This window comes from Chanos chanos, chromosome 4 (genome assembly GCF_902362185.1).
Source record: "Chanos chanos chromosome 4, fChaCha1.1, whole genome shotgun sequence".
In the NCBI taxonomy this organism is placed as follows: domain Eukaryota; kingdom Metazoa; phylum Chordata; class Actinopteri; order Gonorynchiformes; family Chanidae; genus Chanos; species Chanos chanos.
The window spans coordinates 10,966,016-10,985,773 of record NC_044498.1 but is presented as its reverse complement, the minus strand read 5'-3'; the positions used below and the strand labels follow the sequence as shown (position 1 = coordinate 10,985,773).

The 19,758-nt window shown below is 41.2% G+C and overlaps 1 protein-coding gene across 1 annotated transcript in view; it reads left to right on the top strand.

Moving 5' to 3' along the window:
* disp1 (dispatched homolog 1 (Drosophila)) overlaps window positions 1-16,835 on the top strand; it is a 36,773-nt gene extending 19,938 nt beyond the window's left edge. Inside the window, exons 3-8 of the mRNA XM_030772723.1 lie at window positions 10,448-10,477; window positions 10,995-11,118; window positions 11,302-11,429; window positions 12,385-12,482; window positions 12,588-12,685; window positions 13,065-16,835. Of these exons, the coding sequence (XP_030628583.1) occupies window positions 10,448-10,477; window positions 10,995-11,118; window positions 11,302-11,429; window positions 12,385-12,482; window positions 12,588-12,685; window positions 13,065-16,721 (4,135 nt within the window). The 3' untranslated portion in view covers window positions 16,722-16,835. The remainder of the gene's footprint in view (window positions 1-10,447; window positions 10,478-10,994; window positions 11,119-11,301; window positions 11,430-12,384; window positions 12,483-12,587; window positions 12,686-13,064) is intronic.
* The last annotated feature ends 2,923 nt before the right edge of the window (window positions 16,836-19,758 follow it).

The following is a 19,758-nucleotide window of genomic DNA, read 5'->3' as shown; positions in this document are numbered from 1 at the left end:
GCACGTTTGCTTTAGTTTATTTCAAATTATTGTAGCGTTAACTTTGATTTATGCCAGTAGTTCTTTAATAAGCCGAATTTAAGGCAAGTAAATACTTACAAGCAAATTAATAGACAAAAAGGACAGGTTATGATGATATTGAAGAGAATTTGTTGTCGTGTCTAAACATGAAAGTTAAAGAGAAATGTAGTCTCATGATTATGTTGGCCTAAGTCAGCTTGTTTTTCACGGAGATATCGTACATAATACATAATGTGGAATTTGGTCGTTTCCTAAAGCTGAAGTGCAGTAAAGCTGAACTCCAGTCTGATTCTCTTGCGCGGTGCTACAATCAAGCTTACGCTTAAGAGCTACTGTATCCTCAGTCTTGAAGCAAAATGACCCTCTTACACACATGCCAAACAGAATAGTAGGGACTTGTGTCCTGTCAGTCACCGGTGAGAAACCCTGCCCTCCTCCCTCAAAGCTTAGCTCTGAGTTCTCTGCTTGCTTGTCCAGTGATAGAACCGACTGGCCCAGTTCCTAATAGTTCAATGGTCCACCACTTCTGTACTCGAGCAAATGTAATCCAAGTCCCACTATACAGCCCAGACCTAGAGTGTGGTTATATTCATAGCTCAGCAGAAGTCATTGTATGGCATTAACCACATAAGTGACTCAGTAGTCATGGAAGTCTGCTGTGAAGGTCTGGAGGGATGCTTGAACAGTGACGAGTGTCTCCAGTGTGCTGATTGGAGGACGCTCTTTTCAGCTATTGGCGTATCGAGGCTGATATTTGTGATCTGACTGATCTTAACAAGCGGCAAACTGTAGAAATCATTTTTCGTAATCTCTCTTAGAAAAGAGGTCGCAAAACTGACATCTTTACCTCGCAGCACGATATTATTGCTTTCTAATTGCTCTTCTCTCCTTTCAGATATGCTGCATGCTTAGCTTGCCCAGTCAAATGCAGGACTCATGTCATGTAAAGCGCTTATCGTGCTACTCTGCCCTGTGGTTTGGCGTACCGAGGAGTCTTGGTTTAAGTGTTTATACAACATTTATGCTTTTTTGCACATCCCTCTTGAATGGCTGTTGCTGTCTCGTGGTGGTTTCAGTGTTCACAATGCTTGTGATTTGTCCCTGATTGAATGAAAGATTTGATAATGCGCCACTAAAATGCCATTATGCCACCTTGCCCATAGGAGAAGAGAGAGTGTAATATTTACAGACTGAGGTCTCGGGGGGGGGGGGGGGGGGGGGGGACCACACACACACACACACACACACACACACACACACACACACACACACAGCTATGTGTGTTAGAACTCTACACAAACGCAAGCACATGGTCTTTGCTGCGGGGCCAGAGTGGGACACCATTGAACTCATTTGTTTGCAAACATCTTCTCAAAGCTGTAAATTTAGTAGTGCACCCCCCCCCCCCCTCACCCCCTTGTAGTTAGCTAAATGCTGAACTGTTTTTTTGTTGTTGTTGTTTTTTTTTAAACTGGAATGATTTTAATGTGTTTTTTTCCACAGCCACTGAAGCAGTCTGATATTTAATTGCTTGACTGGAAAAAAAAAAGAACCCTCATCATTTGCCACATTGCGGTAGCAAATATTCAGTGGCTTGGTCCCTGTGGAACTCTGGGCTATATTTTAACTTACTTTGATGCGTGGAAATTTCTTGCCAAATTAAATTACATTCCCTATAAGTTCATTACAGAGATGCTCTATGTGTGTACATTTGGGGGCGGATTATTAGATTTACGTCCCGGTATCGAATGCATACAGCAGATTTCTGTCTGCCTCCCAATGGGTGGGCACGTTTGGCCAGGATATCATTGCAGCCATTTGGATGCATTGCCTGCCATGCGTGGCCTCTTGCGTTTGTCCTCCCCCTCATGTCGGGAATGAAGTGCAGATGTGCCTTCAGCTGCATGCCTCAAATGTTCAACGGGCTCTGTTTACCAAACAAGTCCCTCTTGTTCAGCGATGACAGGTTTAAATTACAGCTCATGTCGAGTTTCTCTAAGGTATCCCGTATAGTAATATAGCTCATGTCGTGTAGAGAGAGGGAGAGAGAGAGAGGGAGAGAGAGAGAGGGAGAGAGAGAGAGGGAGAGAGAGAGAGAGAGAAGATGGAGCGATAAGGGGGGGGAATAAGCTCGGCGGGCACAGTCTCCTTGGCCCAGACGTTTAAGTGCGTTGCTCTTTTTAACTGGCAGGGAAGAGTGTCCCATCACAGACCTCTGGGACTGAGAGACATATTATGGAGCTTTGGCACTGTAATTAGAGGGTATTCAGCCAGACAAGAGCGTGTCAGATATCAGTTTGATCTCGGTAGCTGTCGTTCCGCCAGATTAAGTCAAGGATTATGCACATGGTCAGAGTACACCAGAGGTGTAGCATTCCCTCTCTTGTGATTTTGGGTTTTCATGTCCTCTGTAATCAGTTTTATATGTGTGTGTGTGTGTGTATATATATATATATATGTTTATTACTTGAAAAGATTATATCAGCCCATATGCAGCTGGTCCTGTTACTGCACTCCACCTATTTTAAAAGTAATGACCAATGTCACAAGTATAGGGAGGGATGAGCTCATTCACCAGATCTGTTGGACTGCACAGGTTTTATAGTTCACAGGAAACTGTATTAAGATATAATTTGCCCCCCACCCCAACCTTTTGTTTGAACCGATGAAAATAAGGATATTTTATGTCTCATTAAAACTTTTGAATTACTGTTTTAGGGGATAAACATTTCAGTGAGGGCCTCCCGTCACGGGCTCACGCGTCAAACTGCTTTGCACTCATAGACCCCGTATTTACCTGCAGGGAGATGATTAACGTGACCCTGATTGGCTGAACCGCCTTAAAAAGAGACAGCTGACACAAAACCATCCAGGGTCACATCATGATTGTAACCTTTGCTTTCATGTTTCGTTCACCTTAGCCGTTGTCTTTTTTTTTTTAACTCTCTCTGACTCTTGCTTCAGCTCGCTCCAATTTCCCTGCTTGTTTGTTTAAGTAAAACTAATTTTAGTGGGGTTTTTTTTTTTGTTTTTCTTTTTACTTTAGGGAAAATCACTTGTATCAACTACCTAACTGATTTGTTTTGGTGTTTTAAACCAAGTGGTAGTGTTTATTTCATTTTTTTTTTCAGTTGAGGAGGAAATACAGTTCTATGAAAGTGATGCTGTGTGCTCATAGTAAGTGGAGAAAAATGTTATTCAAACATACAATTACAAATCGCCTCATTTCTAAGTATCTATGAATAGCTCCATGAAATCGCAAGTGTTTTTTCGTTGTATTCAAAAATTGTAATACTCTTTGCAGCTGTTACGTATTTATTTATTTATTTTTTTTTTAAGATAACAGCTTTATTTTCTCATACACACTATCACAAAACTACATTTCCACACGCAGTCTCCAGTTTCTCATCTCACTGCACAGGAAGGGAACCCTTAGAAAATATGACACAAATACACAGAGCTGTCTGTCGGACAGCTGCAAGCCTCGACCAGCCAAGCTGCCTGAAAATGAGCTTTGTGCTATCGATTTCAGGGTGTCGGTTTGAGAAGTCTTTGCCCATTATCAAGAACAACAACTGTTAGCATGTGTCTGTTGCAGCCTTTAGAACTTTCAGAGAATCTAAACTTGAGCCTGTCCATCCCGCTACATTTTCCCTTTGCTTTGTAATGCTGGATCGTATTTTTGTCTTTTAAGGCCAGCTCAAGGCTACGGCCTGCGAGGCTGTACGGGGGTGTCTAGCTTCGTACGGTGGTAGGGATTAATCTTGCAATCTGCAGAATAAAAAAAAAAAAAGAACTTGTTTGCAAATATATGATCCTCAGTGGTGCTAATGCTAAAATATTCAAAGCAGTTCAAACCTAATCATCCCTAGCGCAGGAAAATCGATCTAAAGCTTTAGTTCAGTCACGTAATTCCCCAGATTGCAGGCACACACTATATTTGGGGGGGGATAATGTGGTTTGCTTTTTAACACGCCCATTTCAGTTTGGAGATATGCCATGCAAAAAGTATATTGTAGGTCAGATTTGATGTACTTGGGAGTGAAGCACAGGGTGTACTAACACTCCTCAAAGAGCCTTTCGTGTACGGCTTTGTCTAACAGTTTCACGAACTGTGCTTTTCCCATCCATTCTTCTTGCTCTCTCATAAAGGGAGCAATCATTCCGCTGTACATGGTGTTTTCAGGCCTGAACACACAAGACTGACAAAACCAGACTAAATCCCTAGTTTTCCTGTCTTTAGGGACCATTTATCACCTCTTTTTGACCCTCTCAGACACCTCAACCTCTTGTAAAACTAAAGTAGTTGTACCGCCCGGACTTGTTGCCTCTCCAATTAACTGGAGTGTTTCTCTTTAGCGATTCGGTTCCAGCCAATCAAATAAGAAATGCTCTATGCCACGAACGGTCTGCAAATAGGTTCACAGTTATTCTTATACTGGATTGAAAACATCTGCTCTTGGTAGCAGCAGCTAGTCGGAGTTGCTGCTAACTTGAGTTGTGGTCAATTCTACTTTCATGCTCTGGAACAAAGTGAATCCCCCATCTCAAACAGATGGACCCGTTTTAACCACCACTGAAGTAAGAGGCAAACGCTGTGAAAATGCACAAGCATGTTTCAAGCTGTGAGTGGGGGAACTCTGCACACCTTATCTGTCACATTTCTCTAGGGCAGAGAAGACAAAGAGGAAAGGTTCACTGAGGACAAACTAGGTGTGCCACAGTACACACAAAAAAACACCATCATCTTTTAAATGTGCTTTCAAACCGTGTCTCTCTTTGATGAGGGGATTAAGGAAAGGACAGTTAGAGGGAATGAATACCGACATTACAAACGCAATTGCATTCACCCACGCTACCAATTGCACTGTTTTTTTTTAAATCTTTTCATGACCCATTCAGGAGGATTTTTTTTGTTTTTTTTTTTAATGATGGTATGGACATGGGGTGTGAGTGTTTGTGGTTTTACAAGCCTACATCGACAACGCAAGCTACTCATGCTGCCTTGATCCCAACTCATCTCATACACATTGAGCAGAAGGAAAAGCCCTTAGATGTACCCACTGGAGATCAAAGCACATTTTTATCCTGCAAACTGGGATCAAAGCCTGAACCTGAACATGAGTCTGTCATAACCTCAAATTAGCTTTAGGTTAAGACTTTTCTTTTTTCTCTTTTTTTTTTTCTATCGAACCTGTTAGTGAAGCTTCAGTAGGATGAAGGGGGCAGCTGCTTTGTATTATCTCTTCGTTCTGTGCCTGATAACCTGCTTTAATGGGGTTAATGATGGATATTGCAATTGTAAAATTTGGCATAGGGGGGTTGTGTCTACAAGATACTCAACTGATAATTTAAAATTCAAAGTTGTCTGAATTTTTTTTTTTTCCCCTAAAATTTTTTACTTATTGTTTAAAAAAACTGTTTAGTATGCACTCAAAGGTTCTCACCATTGTTACCTTTTGGAGAATACTGCAGAGATTTTCTCTTTCTTTCTTTCTTTCTTTTTCTGTCTTTCTTTCTAACACAGAACATAGTACGGCCTTGTTTGTTTTTCTAGCCTATATCTTGCTCTTTCTTTCTCTCTCACTCTCATTCCCTGCTTTTTCAGGAGTTCAAAAAGCGTTTAAGTCACCAGACACCTGGAGCAGGCAACAATGCTGTCTCGCAGAGCTTTCTTTGTCTTGGGTCATGAACTATACCACTGAGATCCCATGCTCTAAGTTGGCCTAAAGAAGAAGAAAAAAAAATGTGTGTCTCTGAAATGAAACCACCATGAGACACATTTTGGATATCTCCCTCGATCAGGCCCAAGGCAAAGTTGTGTTTCATATGATCAAAGACACCCACAGATCCCATCCAAAGCTGAGGTCTGCAACTGGATATTGTGTGCGAACAAAGCGCACCATCTCTGCCTGGCGTGTGCTGCTTATTCAATGGGCTTGGCCTGTGTCTAGACATGCACTTTGTCATAGAGCTGCAACTGTAATAGCACAAATAGGGTTGATTTTGGTATGTGGCCAAATTACTGTCGCTGATATGGGAGCCGTGCTGGAAGTATAGCAACATTCACTGCTCAAGCGTTGCATAATGGGAGTGTTGTAGGCAAATGCTGATTCTGCTTGTATGTGGCTCAGTAAAGTCCCTAGTTGTCACATTAATGACCTTGTAAGTCACAGATGGAGCTAGAACTTTCTATGAGGGCTCATACATCGGAGTGTATCCTCTTATCCCCATACTATCAAAATAAGTGCACTCCAAGTTTGAAACGACTTAAGTGTCTGAAAGTTTACAGCCAAATACTAATGTATACTTCCAAGTGCACACTCTAACTTTTCTTGTACAGTTTTTCAAGTATTTAGAAACCGTCTTACCCAGATCTGGTACTGATCACGCGCAGCTGCTGACTGTCTGTAACTGTGTTTGAGTTTGTGTGACACAGGTGTGGTCAGCCACTGTTCGTTTACTGTTACATGAGCGTCTAAAACATTACAAGAGTAATGAACTGAAGCTTATTGTACTGGCCTGAAATACCCCCCCCCCAACCACCACCACCAAAACAACAAAAAAAGAATGATCAAATGAATTACTGGAGGATAAAAAAAATAATTTGTTAGTGTTGCAACATCCACCCAAGAATACAAATGTATCATTTCTTTCTGTTCGTTTGTGTCCCTGTATGTGTTACACAGCTATATAGTGTGCAATGCTTTGAATTCCACAGTTTGTGTTTACAAAATCTCTAAGTCTCTGGGGTTAAACTGGCTGCTCTGAAGGCTTGGGGGCCAGGAGATAATAAAGACATCTTTCGGACAGCTTGTAACTATTGGCTACAGTGTTGAAATCCTGCCTGCATTTCTGGAATCTGTGCACGCCCATATTTCAAATCCAAGAATGTGGAGATGTCAGGTGTGGCCTCCAGACCCTGTGCAATGGTGGATCATGTCTTCACTATGTCCACATACCCTCACTCACATACTCACACACACAGACGCGTACGTAACAATTCACTCAGCGGAGAGTTTACAAAGAAGCAGCAATACGTACTTTCGTATACTCCCGCCATCAAACAGTTATGACCATGGTCAGTTTAAAACATTTTCTAATAGATATTGTCTTTTCTTTTATGCGGTAGTGTTTTCACGACATTGTGGCAAGGTGATGATAATCAAAAAAATTAGGTGTAACGAAAGTTTTTTTTTTTTTTTTTTTTTTACTGTCAGACATCAGCAGTAGAATTCCAAGGTAGCACCACCAGTGTGGTTTGATCTTAATGACTTAATTGTTTTGTAAATCTTTTCCGACTCTCGCTCTCTCTGAGCCTTTCAGACAGTTACCACAGCCTGAGATTACTTTAATTACACAAGCTTGTGAGATGTACTGCATTGTAAATGTCTTGAAGCTGAAGTGCCGCGGGTTAAGTGCACCGTAGGTGGCAAACTCGATTACTGTAGGGGATTTCAGAACATCACTATGACCACGTAATGAGAATCAGTTTTAATTACTCGTACGTAAGAAAGAACACCTGTGAAGGCGTGTATTTTTAATTGGATACTTAAAAAGTCTCCCATGATGTCTGCATAACAGAGTGTAAGTGTTTTGGAGAATACTAATTCAGCATAATTTGGCAATGACGAAAACATAAATTTACTTTAAGGTGTGGGGGGTTGGGGAAGTAGGCCTTTCGTGTTTCTTTTCAGTAATGGCTCTCATTTGGAAACTGCCTAAAGTCTGAAAAAAAATGCTAATTTTATATGTGGTTTGATCAAGCAGGCGAATAATTGACACGGTTGACAGTAATTGGTCCTACCTAGACCTGAATGGGTTTTTTTGGGGGGTGGAGGGGGGAGGTTCCCCCCAGAAATATCTGTGTCTGTTAGCACCCTTCCCCCCCCGTGTGGCCTCTAGTGTGACCTTTGAACCCCTTACTCCCCCTGCTACCATTTCACTGCACATCAACACAAATGTGTGTCCTGGCCTCTTGCTATTTTCTTTATTAATTAACCTCCTGATCCATAAACATTTCCTCTTAGCAAACAGAATAACAAATCTACACAAACGAACATGTTTTTACTGAGGGGAAAATTTCTGTGCTTTGTAATGGAAGCTAGCATCAGTGTCTCTGGAGGAAACTTGACTGCTTCATAGTCACGCCGATTGTGTAGATTCCACGGTTCTGTTGTACAGACGAACCCTAAATCTCCCAACGCTGATTCAAGGACACACATTAGTATTTGTCTACATTTGTCATTTTCTTTTTTTTTTGTTGTTGTTGAAAAACCTATTACTCTAACAGAGAAACTTGTTGTAAAAAGCGCAGCGTAGCACTATTGCATGCCTTTGTCAGACGTCGTAAATTTACATTGCGTCTGGCTTTCATACTTCTGAAGCTGAACTGAAATCAGTGCGTGCAGAGAGACAAACAAATGCAAAACAGATCCATGGAAGACACAGTCAGATAGATGCACCCTTTGATGGCCCTTCAAACCAGGATATTTTATGTAAAAGAATCCTGTCCAACAATTTCCAATAACTTGACTCCATTTTGGACCATCCCACAGCCCCAGATTCCACAGTGCAACGCCCATACATGGAGAGCAACTGACAGCACAGACTGGTTGTAAATTAACTGACTGACTCTCCATTGGCCAGCTACATTGATTTTAGCAAAGGAGAAAAATGTGGTCCTCATTACGTCTTATTGGCTAGCAGCAGTGCAGCGAGCATTTTAAAAGGTTAAATGTTGACTGTATGTACTTTTCTCTTGATTGCACCGAAAAGCAAAGGTACTTCTACAATCTCGACGGTTAATGGGACTCACCTTGAGCAGAATATGCAGATGCTTCAAAGCCTGTGCCTTTACAACATCTGGTTGTTGTATTAACGTGTCCACTGAACTTTAAAAGGGATTTACGGCCTCCCCAGAAGTTACCCTGTGGTGAAAAATTCCTGCCAGTGGCTTTTGTTCATCTGTGCCTCCTGGTGCCATGGCAACCACTAATTATAGCATTCCATGGATTCTCTTTAAAGACAAGGAGGAGGAAAATTACAGCCATCTCCTGGCCTTGCTGCCCTTTTGCTCCCATCATTTAAGAATATTCTACCAGGGTGCAATGTGATTGGCTGTCATTTCCACTCTGTGAATATCTGTTCCTGTTTAGAGCCTTGTCTGCATTATTTTGTTGACTAGGTATCACTTCTTGCTCAAGGTAATGAAGCAGAATTCGTGTGCTCCTTTAACCCCTCATTAGGTTTGACCTTTGAGTGAGCACTAACTTATTGCACACACACACACACACAGCCTTACTAATATTTTGTGCGTCATAAACATCGTTCATGGACTGTATGTTTCATTATGTAAAGTATATATAAAAGAGATCTCAAAATATGGATACCTTCCCGATGGCAGTATCTAAGTTCTTTATCCTTATGTGTATCTATTTTTAAGTTGCTCTCCTTGTCTCAGCACTCATATGTCTTAATGACTGTGTCCTGAATATTTAAAACATATGTAGATGCAGAAAAGGTCCCCCAAAACTCTCTGCATCTGTCTGTGATCTGGTCAGCATATCTGATTCTCCTAACTCACGCCTGCACCCGGTGTTCCTAAGACTTCCCATCGCTCTGAGAGCCCAGTGATGGGAAGTCCAGAGAAACCCAAAGCATCTGAAAGTTTCATATGGGATTTGGGAAGGTTGTCTCTTATTTCCAGCATCTGCACTAGTGATAGAAGACCATCATACTTTACTGGGACTGTTAGTCTTTTAGACTTATCTCTCTGAAATCACATCAAATCGACTGAGCAGTAAAGGGCAAAAGTTTTTTACGTAAGCCAACGGGTTGCCTTCAGTTGGAAAAATCACTCATCCTTCTGCAGTTTCATTTCTGATTCAGTAATGTGAAAACTGCATGGGATTTCTTCGGGTGTATCTTTGGACAGTTATTTTCTGCCCTTGTCTATTGTTCATTCCAAGCATATACTATGAATTCAGATTTTTTTGTATGCTGCATACTATTATTTGTTTGTTTGTTTTTTGTTTGGTTGGTTTTTTTTGTACCATATAATTTAAACCATACCTTTTTTAAAAAAAATATTTGGAAAGTTCATTCATAAGAACCTTAAATTGTCATGAATCTTTCCTATATGTGAAAACCAAAGCAGCGCTAAACTGCCATTTAGTAATTTTAAAGGCGAGGAGAGTTAACCTGCAAAGGGGCTGTAATGCCCCCAGGGGAAATTAGTTTGAATAGAGAGTGAGTTGTTCTACACAAGGTGTATGCCAAGAAACAGAGGGGGAAGAAAAAGCTGTTTCATGAAAAAACATGTCTCCCTGTGTGGAGGCAAAGGCCAGTATGGTTTAGATTGGCTCTTGCTTTGACTTAAAATGTAAACCTGATTGATCTTTTTTTTGTTGTTGTTGTATTTCAGTCCTACAAGGCCTTTTCGGTTCCCAAAAAGGTAAGAATCTCTCTCTTTCTCTCTGTACCATTCTACCTCTCTGTCTTTGTAAACTCACAAAAACCTATTCTCTGGTCCATCAAAAGTACACCCAGCCAAGCATTCATTCCTCAGTTATGAGTCATTGTAGTTATCAATGTGACATTCTCCCTCTACCTGGGCCCTGTTTTTCTTTGGCATTCCACTCTTTATTAGAGGTTTGTGTATTTTCCTTCCATTGTCAAAGTTGATTGTACTGAATTTATTTGAAATCATATTCCTCGTAGGGGTCCAATTTGATATTGCTTACTCGATAAATAAATTTAAACAGTTCTATCATAAGGCTTACCTTTTTAAGTTCTGTGAGTGCTCTTATTAAGATACCGTCCATTCAACAGCATAGCAGCCAAGCTTTATGTATTCAACGTAAAGTTTGTCTGTTAGACCCGCCTCCTGCGTTGTCAGTAGTTGTCCTGTATTTATACAAACAAGTCTGTTTTATTGAACATATCTGAGTGTCTTTCTCTCTTCCTCTTAGTTATGCAGAGCTCATTGCTGATTGGCCGGTAGTGGTGCTTGGTGTATGTACTGTTCTCATTGTGGTGTGTGCCCTCGTGGGCATCCTGGTGCCAGACCTTCCAGACTTTTCTGATCCTTTGCTGGTGAGCAATAAACACATTCACAAATGCTTTCTTATCTGTCTTGATTAGATTGTAGTTTCAACTCCTAATTTTTAAGTAAAAAAAAAAATTTCAGTCTAGCTTTTGTTTTTCAGAATTATTTCTGGGAATGTGCGTCATCTTGCCCAGTAACCTGATAACTATTTCACATCATTTTTCAAACAGGGATTTGAACCTCGGGGGACAGCAATAGGCCAGCGACTTGTCACATGGAACAACATGGTGAAAAACACTGGCTACAAAGCAACATTAGCCAACTACCCTTTCAAATATGCAGACGAGCAGGCCAAGAGGTAATTAAATCAACTCATCTGGTAGCATGGATACTGTCCATTTCTCATTAATGTGTTTGATAATGCCTGAGGATTTTGTCTCTTTTTTTTTTTTTTTCTGAAATATCTAACCGAAGGAAACCATGTTTTCCTTGTATTTCTTCATCTCATCTTTCCTGTGTTGATCCTGATAACTGTAAGTTGGATAAGAAATCATGAAAGGATATTTCTAAGGGGAAAAGGGAGTCGGAATGGCCCGGCCTGACAGCAGGGCTCTGTGTGGCTCCACATTCGCCCTCTCTGTCTTCCCTGACAGGAGCCCCTGATTACACAGACTTCCTGTCTCAGGGACAGGATGTGCTTTGCTCAGAAGTGCTGTCAGCACCATTTCTGCCCTCTGTCAGTGATAATGATAGTAGTCATAATGATGGGGATACCTAATAGCAACAATATGAGGGGAACTGCAAAACTAAAATTATTTGCAGTCCTCTGTATCACGGTAAATTATTAGGCATCCATTTTCAGTCCATTACACTAGGTTCTACTACAATTTCTGCATTTTCCAAACTTGTGGGATTTTTTTGTTGTTTTGTTTTGTTTTGTTTTTTAAAATAAGTGAAATTACAGATCTGGCCACTAATAGCTCTAAAAACAGCACCATCAAAGATGGGTGCAGGCAAATATCTTGTATATTATAATACTCTCTGACAAGCATGTTGTTGTACATGCTGCTGGATTTTGTCATGTTCTATACTTTACAGATAAGTATTGTTTTAATAAAGATTACTTTATTATTAAGGATTACCTCTTTAACTTTCTTGTTAGTTAACAGTGCGTTACGTAAGTAAATTGGACTGACAGAAGGTGCTGTCTGTGTTAAATGGAGATCATGCCACGCTATTATTTTCTCATTTCCACCCCCCCTGTTCTCACTCTCTCACTTTTTCCCCCCATTATCTCTCCATTGCATTTGTAGTCACCAAGAAGACAGATGGTCAGAAGATCACTATGAAAGAGACAAAAGACAAGCAGAATGGGACTTCAGTAAGACCAACTTCTTTTGTGATGTTCCAGGTAGGTTGTTTAATAAAAGCAATGTCACATATGTACAGTAATAACTTTTAAAATTCTGTGGTTTAAAATAAAAAGAAGTTGTCTAAGCTGTGTCACTATCAACAGGCGACAGCTACTCCCGACTTGTGTTTGCATCTGCTGATGGAAAAAACTTGTGGAACATTCAAGCAATTAAGTCTATGTGCAATATGGACAACACAAGGGTAGGTGGAATTCTTTAGTATGCGTTGATTGTTTTAAAGAATATCAGTCTACCTTTGTCCGTTAATAGAAAATTATACACAAGAGACTGTTGAACCACCACATACAGCACCTGTTTTTAATAAGTCATTTTCCAGTATTTTTTTTTTTTTTAATCAAATTCACATGGTGATTACAATGCGCTGATGCATTTGCATGTCTTTGAAGTTCAAATATTAGTTTACCAGTTCGTGATAAAATTGCTTAAAGCATCATGTAAGAGGTAAAATGTCTTAGTTTTTGGTTGATGATCATATTTTCTTTTCATCGTGTACATCTGTTGATGCGGGTTGTAAAAAGGCACGGAAATGTGTTTTTAATCTACTCATAATGTTTTCTCAGGTCCGCTCCCATCCCCAGTACTGGAACCTATGCCAGCGTACCACTGCTGCCTCCTGCTGTCCCAGCTGGACCCTTGGGAACTACATAGCTGTTCTCACCAATAAGTCTTCTTGTCAGAAGATTACTGAAAGGGATGTTTCCCATACATTGAAGATTCTGCGGTCATGTGCCAAATACTATCACAATGGTACCCTCGGACCTGAATGCTGGGATATGACCACCAGGAGGAAGGACCAGCTGAAGTGTGCTAATGTGCCCCGGAAGTGCACAAAATACAACGCCGTTTACCAGATTCTTCACTTCCTGGTGGACAAAGACTTTCTGAACCCAAAAAACACTGACTACTTTCCACCCTCTCTCAAGTACAGCATGCTGTTCTCACCCACTGAGAAAGGGGAGAGTATGATGAACATTTATTTGGACAACTTTGAGAACTGGAATGCCTCTGATGGTATCACAACCATCACAGGCATTGAGTTTGGCATTAAACACAACCTGTTTCAGGATTACCTCCTGACGGATACTGTGTATCCAGCCATAGCAATTGTGATTGTGCTAGTGGTCATGTGTATCTATACAAGGTCGGTGTTCATTACGCTAATGACCATGTTTGCCATCATCAGTTCCCTAATTGTCTCCTATTTCCTCTACCGGGTGGTCTTCAACTTTGAATTCTTCCCGTTCATGAACCTCACTGCTCTCATCATCCTGGTTGGAATTGGTGCCGACGATGCCTTTGTACTCTGTGATGTGTGGAACTACACCAAATTTGACAAACCAAACTCGGAGCTCTCTGAGACTGTTAGTGTCACGTTGCAGCATGCAGCACTCTCGATGTTTGTCACGAGCTTCACCACTGCAGCAGCCTTCTACGCGAATTATGTCAGCAACATTACAGCTATCCGCTGCTTTGGTGTCTATGCTGGCACTGCCATCTTGGTCAATTACATCCTGATGGTTACCTGGTTACCTGCTGTTGTTGTCCTTCATGAGCGATATCTCCTCAACCTTTTCACGTGCTTCAGGTCACCACACCATCGTGGCTTTAGCACTCAAACCTTGTGGACTGGGCTGTGTCAGACAGCTAATAAATGTCTGTTTTCTATGTCGGAGGCCTCCCGCATCTTCTTTGAAAAAGTTCTGCCCTGCATTGTGATCAAGTTACGTTACCTCTGGCTCCTCTGGTTCCTAGCCATAACTGTAGGAGGGGCATATGTGGTCTGCATAAACCCCAAAATGAAGTTACCATCGCTGGAGCTGTCTGAATTTCAGGTGTTCCGCTCCTCACACCCCTTTGAACGCTATGATGCAGAGTACAAGAAGCTTTTCATGTTTGAGCGTGTCCACCATGGTGAGGATCTCCATATGCCGATCACTATCATATGGGGAGTTACTCCAGTCGATAATGGAGACCCACTAAATCCAAAAAACAAGGGAAAATTGACGCTTGACACTACTTTCAACATTGCCAGCCCTGCCAGCCAGGTGTGGATTCTCAACTTTTGCCAGAAACTGAGAAATCAGAGTTTTGTATTCCAGTCTGAGGAACAAGACTTCACTAGCTGTTTCATGGAGACCTTTAAACAATGGATGGAGAACCAAGATTGTGAGGAGGCACCAGTTTACCCTTGCTGCAGCCAATCCACCTTTCCCTATAAGCAGGAAGTCTTTGAACTGTGCATAAAAAGAGCCATTATGGAGCTGGACCGCAGTACCATCTACCATTTGGACAGCAAGACACCAGGGCCAAGGTTTGACATCAACGACACTATCAGGGCCATTGTGTTAGAGTTTCAAAGCACCTACCACTTTACGCTGGCACATGAGAAAATGCATCAGTTTTACAGTGAAGTAGACACCTGGATACAGGACGAGCTAAAGAACGCTCCTGAGGGCCTCAGTTACGGTTGGTTTATCAGCAACCTGGAGTTCTATGACCTTCAAGACAGCCTTTCAGATGGGACTCTCATTGCCATGGCACTATCAGTGGTGGTGGCCTTCAGCGTGATGCTTCTGACTACCTGGAACATCATCATCAGCCTTTACGCTATTATTTCCATCGCTGGCACCATATTTGTAACTGTGGGATCACTGGTGCTACTAGGTTGGGAGTTAAATGTACTGGAGTCAGTTACTATTTCTGTGGCAGTAGGTCTTTCTGTTGATTTTGCCGTCCATTATGGTGTTGCCTATCGCCTTGCCCCAGAACAAGATAGGGAGGGAAAGGTGGTGTTTTCCTTGAGCAGGATGGGATCTGCTATAGCCATGGCAGCACTGACTACTTTTGTAGCTGGAGTAATGATGATGCCATCGACTGTATTGGCCTACACTCAGCTTGGTACCTTCCTCATGCTAATTATGTGCATAAGCTGGGCGTTTGCTACTTTCTTCTTCCAGTGTATGTGCCGTTGTCTTGGTCCACAAGGCACTTGTGGACAGATCCCTTTGCCCAAGAGGCTTCAGTGTCAGGCTTTTTCAGAGGGTAACTCTACATCCCCATCTCACCATGGCCAAGGGAAACACTCCCACACCAGCAAGTACCAGTTTGATTCCCGGGGACGAGATGTGGAGCACGAGAACTACGAACTAGAGCCCCTGGCATCAAATGGTAGAAGTGTGGAAAAGAACTCTATGGAGGATGAAGAGGCAAGTACCCAGCTGTGCAATGGAGTTGTTCCTCCTCATTCAGCTGTTTCCACAGCTCACGTATCTTTTCAAAACAAACCAGAGCCCAACAGAGAAGGCCCTTGCCCAGAGAACGGGTTAGCCTCAACCGGCACAGACCGTTCTCAATGCCAGTATTCCCTCAATACGAGCTGCATGTGTGGAGATCAGTTGCCACAACAGACTATGGCCACACCATGGGCCATGTTCCGTTCCAATACTCAGGGTGGTGAAATGCCCTGTCTGGCCCCTCAGTTTGCTTTGACAAGCAACCACATCTCCAAAAGTCAGAACCATATGTCAACATTTGAAGGAGTGCTCAACCCAGTGGACTGTCATAGGAATTGCATTCAGTGCACACCCAGCCACTTCCATCACTGCTCAGGGGGTCAAACATCAAGGCCAGACATTCAGGGCTGCCACCTCAGGACCTACTGCACCCACACTATTCATCTCCAACAGCCTGCCCATCAGTCTGATTCATCAGTGTTGGAAGAGCCCCGTCAGAGGGCCCCTTGTAGCCCAGGTCCACCTCTCGTGAAGGGACTGATTACCCAACCACAAAGTCAGTGTTCCACAGTTCAAGGTTGTGCATTACCTCACACACACAGAGACTGCTTTGCCAACCATGAAATGCAGAAGACAGGGGAGAAAACATTAAAACTCCAAACCCCACAAAATGTACCATGTAATCACATAAACGTCAGTAAAATACAGGCAACTGAGAATGATGATTATCTGTCACTGCCTAATGACAGCCATGAAAAACTTGAATCTGCTCCTGTTACACAAAATGAAAATGTCAAAAAGAGCAAACGAAATCACAGAGACAAAAATGAAAGGACACCCTCTGCCTGTCCCAAAAGACTCAATTGTTTTAACAGGACTTTGAATGTTAAGTGCAATTCTGTAGAGTTTCATAAGCCAAAAACCGAAGCCAATGTGCCTGCTCTCACCATAAGTTCAAAGCACTCATCTGAAAGTCTATGTTGATTATCACTGTAAAGGAAACAAGAGACGTGAGGAGAACATGAAGAACAATTCACATGTTGTCATCTTAAATTATCATGTGCAGTGTCCCTTCACAATTAAATGTATGGGATCACACACAATTATTGCATTTGTCTTTCTTAAGGAAAGGTATTTGAATTGTTGTGGTATTGGATAATAGAATAACATGTCAGAATTAGTATTACACAATCAGTTGCTGCATAATTTTTGAAGATAATTAAATATGTGTTGATGCTGAGGAAATATTTTTTGGGGTCATATGGAAAGTCAACATGGAGTTTACATCTGACAAATGTTTTGATCTTACAACAATGCACCCAAACTATCAGTGTTTGAAACATGGTTATCAGATTGTCCAGACGTAACAGTGTTTTCATTTCCAGGTTTATTAAACAAAATGTTGTGGAAATGTTTGAGGAGGAATCATTTGAATGATGCTTGTGATATCATAAATTAAAATCTGAACAGTGTTACTTAGGTATTGGTACCCTTTCATATTCAGTGAATACAAGGGGCTATTAAGTGTTGTAATAACCTTTTTACAGATGAATCTGTGTTGTGTCTTAAAGAAATAGACTGGAGCCTTTTTTCCACAGGATATACCTGAAGTTTTCTGGTGCAAAAAACTAATAGGGATGAATGAGCACATTTTAGGTGTACTGCAGATGAAGTGGGCAATTGACCTAGTACCGCCAATGGATTACGGATATAATTAGACTCCACAGGCTATGTTTTAAATAAAACTGAAGAGCTGACAAACATAGATTATATATGTTTGTCATTAATTATAAAATGACTTGTTATTCCACTAAAGCTCTTATTGCTTTAAACTCCTGTTGCTCACATTAAAAAAAAAAAAAAGTCTCTAATTAAATGTCATCTCAGAAGTCATCTATCAAACTGAGTGAGGCAAGCATGTACCTTCTCCAACAAGAAGCCAGTCATAACACTTATCAGTACTAATTATGGTAAGAAATTCACAAAGAAATATCATCTAACTGCCTGTACCCTACTAAAGCAAAGTGACTTCACTCGTATTTATTGAACAGGGTAGTCAGCATCACTAGCTGAATGTCTTGTCTTACCAGTCCAGTTTTTGCCATTCAGAGACTTCAGCGTGGAGGGATCTTTGACATGTCATTCAAAGAGCAACTGTTGGAACCTCTCACCTCTGTGAAGCTTGGGGCTCTCCCAACCTGCGTCTCCTGTGTAAACTTGCCCTTGTTTACCTACCCCCGCTGCTTCCCTGAAACCTAGACCTGATGAGACAGTGAGAGTCTTTAACGGGGGGGAGGCCCACACATTTTTTTTCTATCCATGAGTCTTCACTGACTGCTAAATATTGGGAGGTTACTGTGAGACAAACCGCAAAACTTTGACAGGAGCATTGTAAATGGACGGAATTAACCTTTAGTTTCAGCTGAGTGAAATACCTAGACAACCTGTTAACTATGTTGTCCACTTTTTTGGGGGGTAGAAGGAGACTTGCTGCAGTTTGTATCTGATATATAGACACTGAATGTTGGCATGGTTAGATTAATTTGGAACCAGGCAAAGCTAAAAAATCTGTGTCCCATTTTAAACTGGAAGTATCAAGAAGCTGAACATGGACATAGTATGATATTCTGCTCCCCAGAGAGGGGCATGGTTGAATGGTGTGTGCTTTGATGTGAGTTACTAAACATATTCAGTTTTGACAGCAGAGCAACAGTTTGATTCACAGTAAAGGCCAGTAGATTCGGAGATGAACACGCTGGTGTTTGTGCTTTTTCATACATTTTGCAAACATCTCTTCACTTTTTCCATTCATTTATATTTGGACACTCTTGACAGGCAGAGAATTTAAAGAAGTGAACATGAAACAGGAAAATATATTGTTCCTTTTTTTGGTTCCCTATAATAAAATCTAAATCCTTTTCAGATCAGTGACCAGAAATGTTGCTCCAGTAATCATGTTTGGAATTGTTCTCCATAGCATTTTCATGTAAACCACTTTGAGCAATGAAAAGAAATTAATCGAAATGTTAAATGATTATCTGCTGATAAAAGTAACATTTCCATGTCAATGGTGATTCCACATCAGCTATAACACTTACACATTTTGCAGAATTTTTTCATGCACTTATATTTTTAAAGTGGTCTGACATTAAATAAAGGGATTACAACAGGAAACAAGGCTAGGTGGCACTGGCGGGTCACTTGTATAGTTATAATGAAGTTTGGGCAATGGTCTCTTTTAAAATGAAAAACACTCAAATGTGATAAGATTAACCTGAAGCATCAAAAGAAATTCTTCCCTTCATGGAATGGTGAATGTCTAGAATGGAAGGAATTCTTGCATCTGGTGCAGAATGAGTGTTAAAATATGCGACTGTAGTCCACTGACTTGTTCAGTTCTCTGCCTCCACGAAGATAAACAAATACATATAAACACACTGCATAAGCTTAGCCACAAGGGGGAAGTGGTGTTGTGTGTTTTGTCATGTGTCAGTGCAGTGTGTGCAGGGGCCTCTTTCCTGTTTTACATGTGCTGTTACCCAAGATATCAGAAATATCCCAAACTACCTAATATTTACCTCCGGACTGTTGCAGAGAACTATTAGGTAATATTTGATTTATTTGATGTTCAATGTAAGCCATCGTTCTGGAGCCCAGTTTTATAGATTTTCCTACAGACTGTCAGGGTGCCTTGCTGATTAGATGGCCAAGTTCCCAGTTGTAACTGTAATATGAAGATCTGAGGTTTATTTGCTCTGTAAATGTTTGCTACACTAAAACATCCCCTTCATTATCTGTACTTACATTTTTTATGGTGACTTCATTATGTTGTATGTTGCTTAGCCATTGTGACCTTTTCTGCTTAGGCGTTGGGGTCAAGTTCAGTTCAGATGTCTTGTCAGTTTATCTGACTACATTGAGGAATTTAAATAACTTGTATGCCTTCTAAATGTCTGTAAGGAAAGTTCATTTGAAGCCCTCCAGCTGAGAATGAGACACTTTCATTTAATCAGTGTGGGCT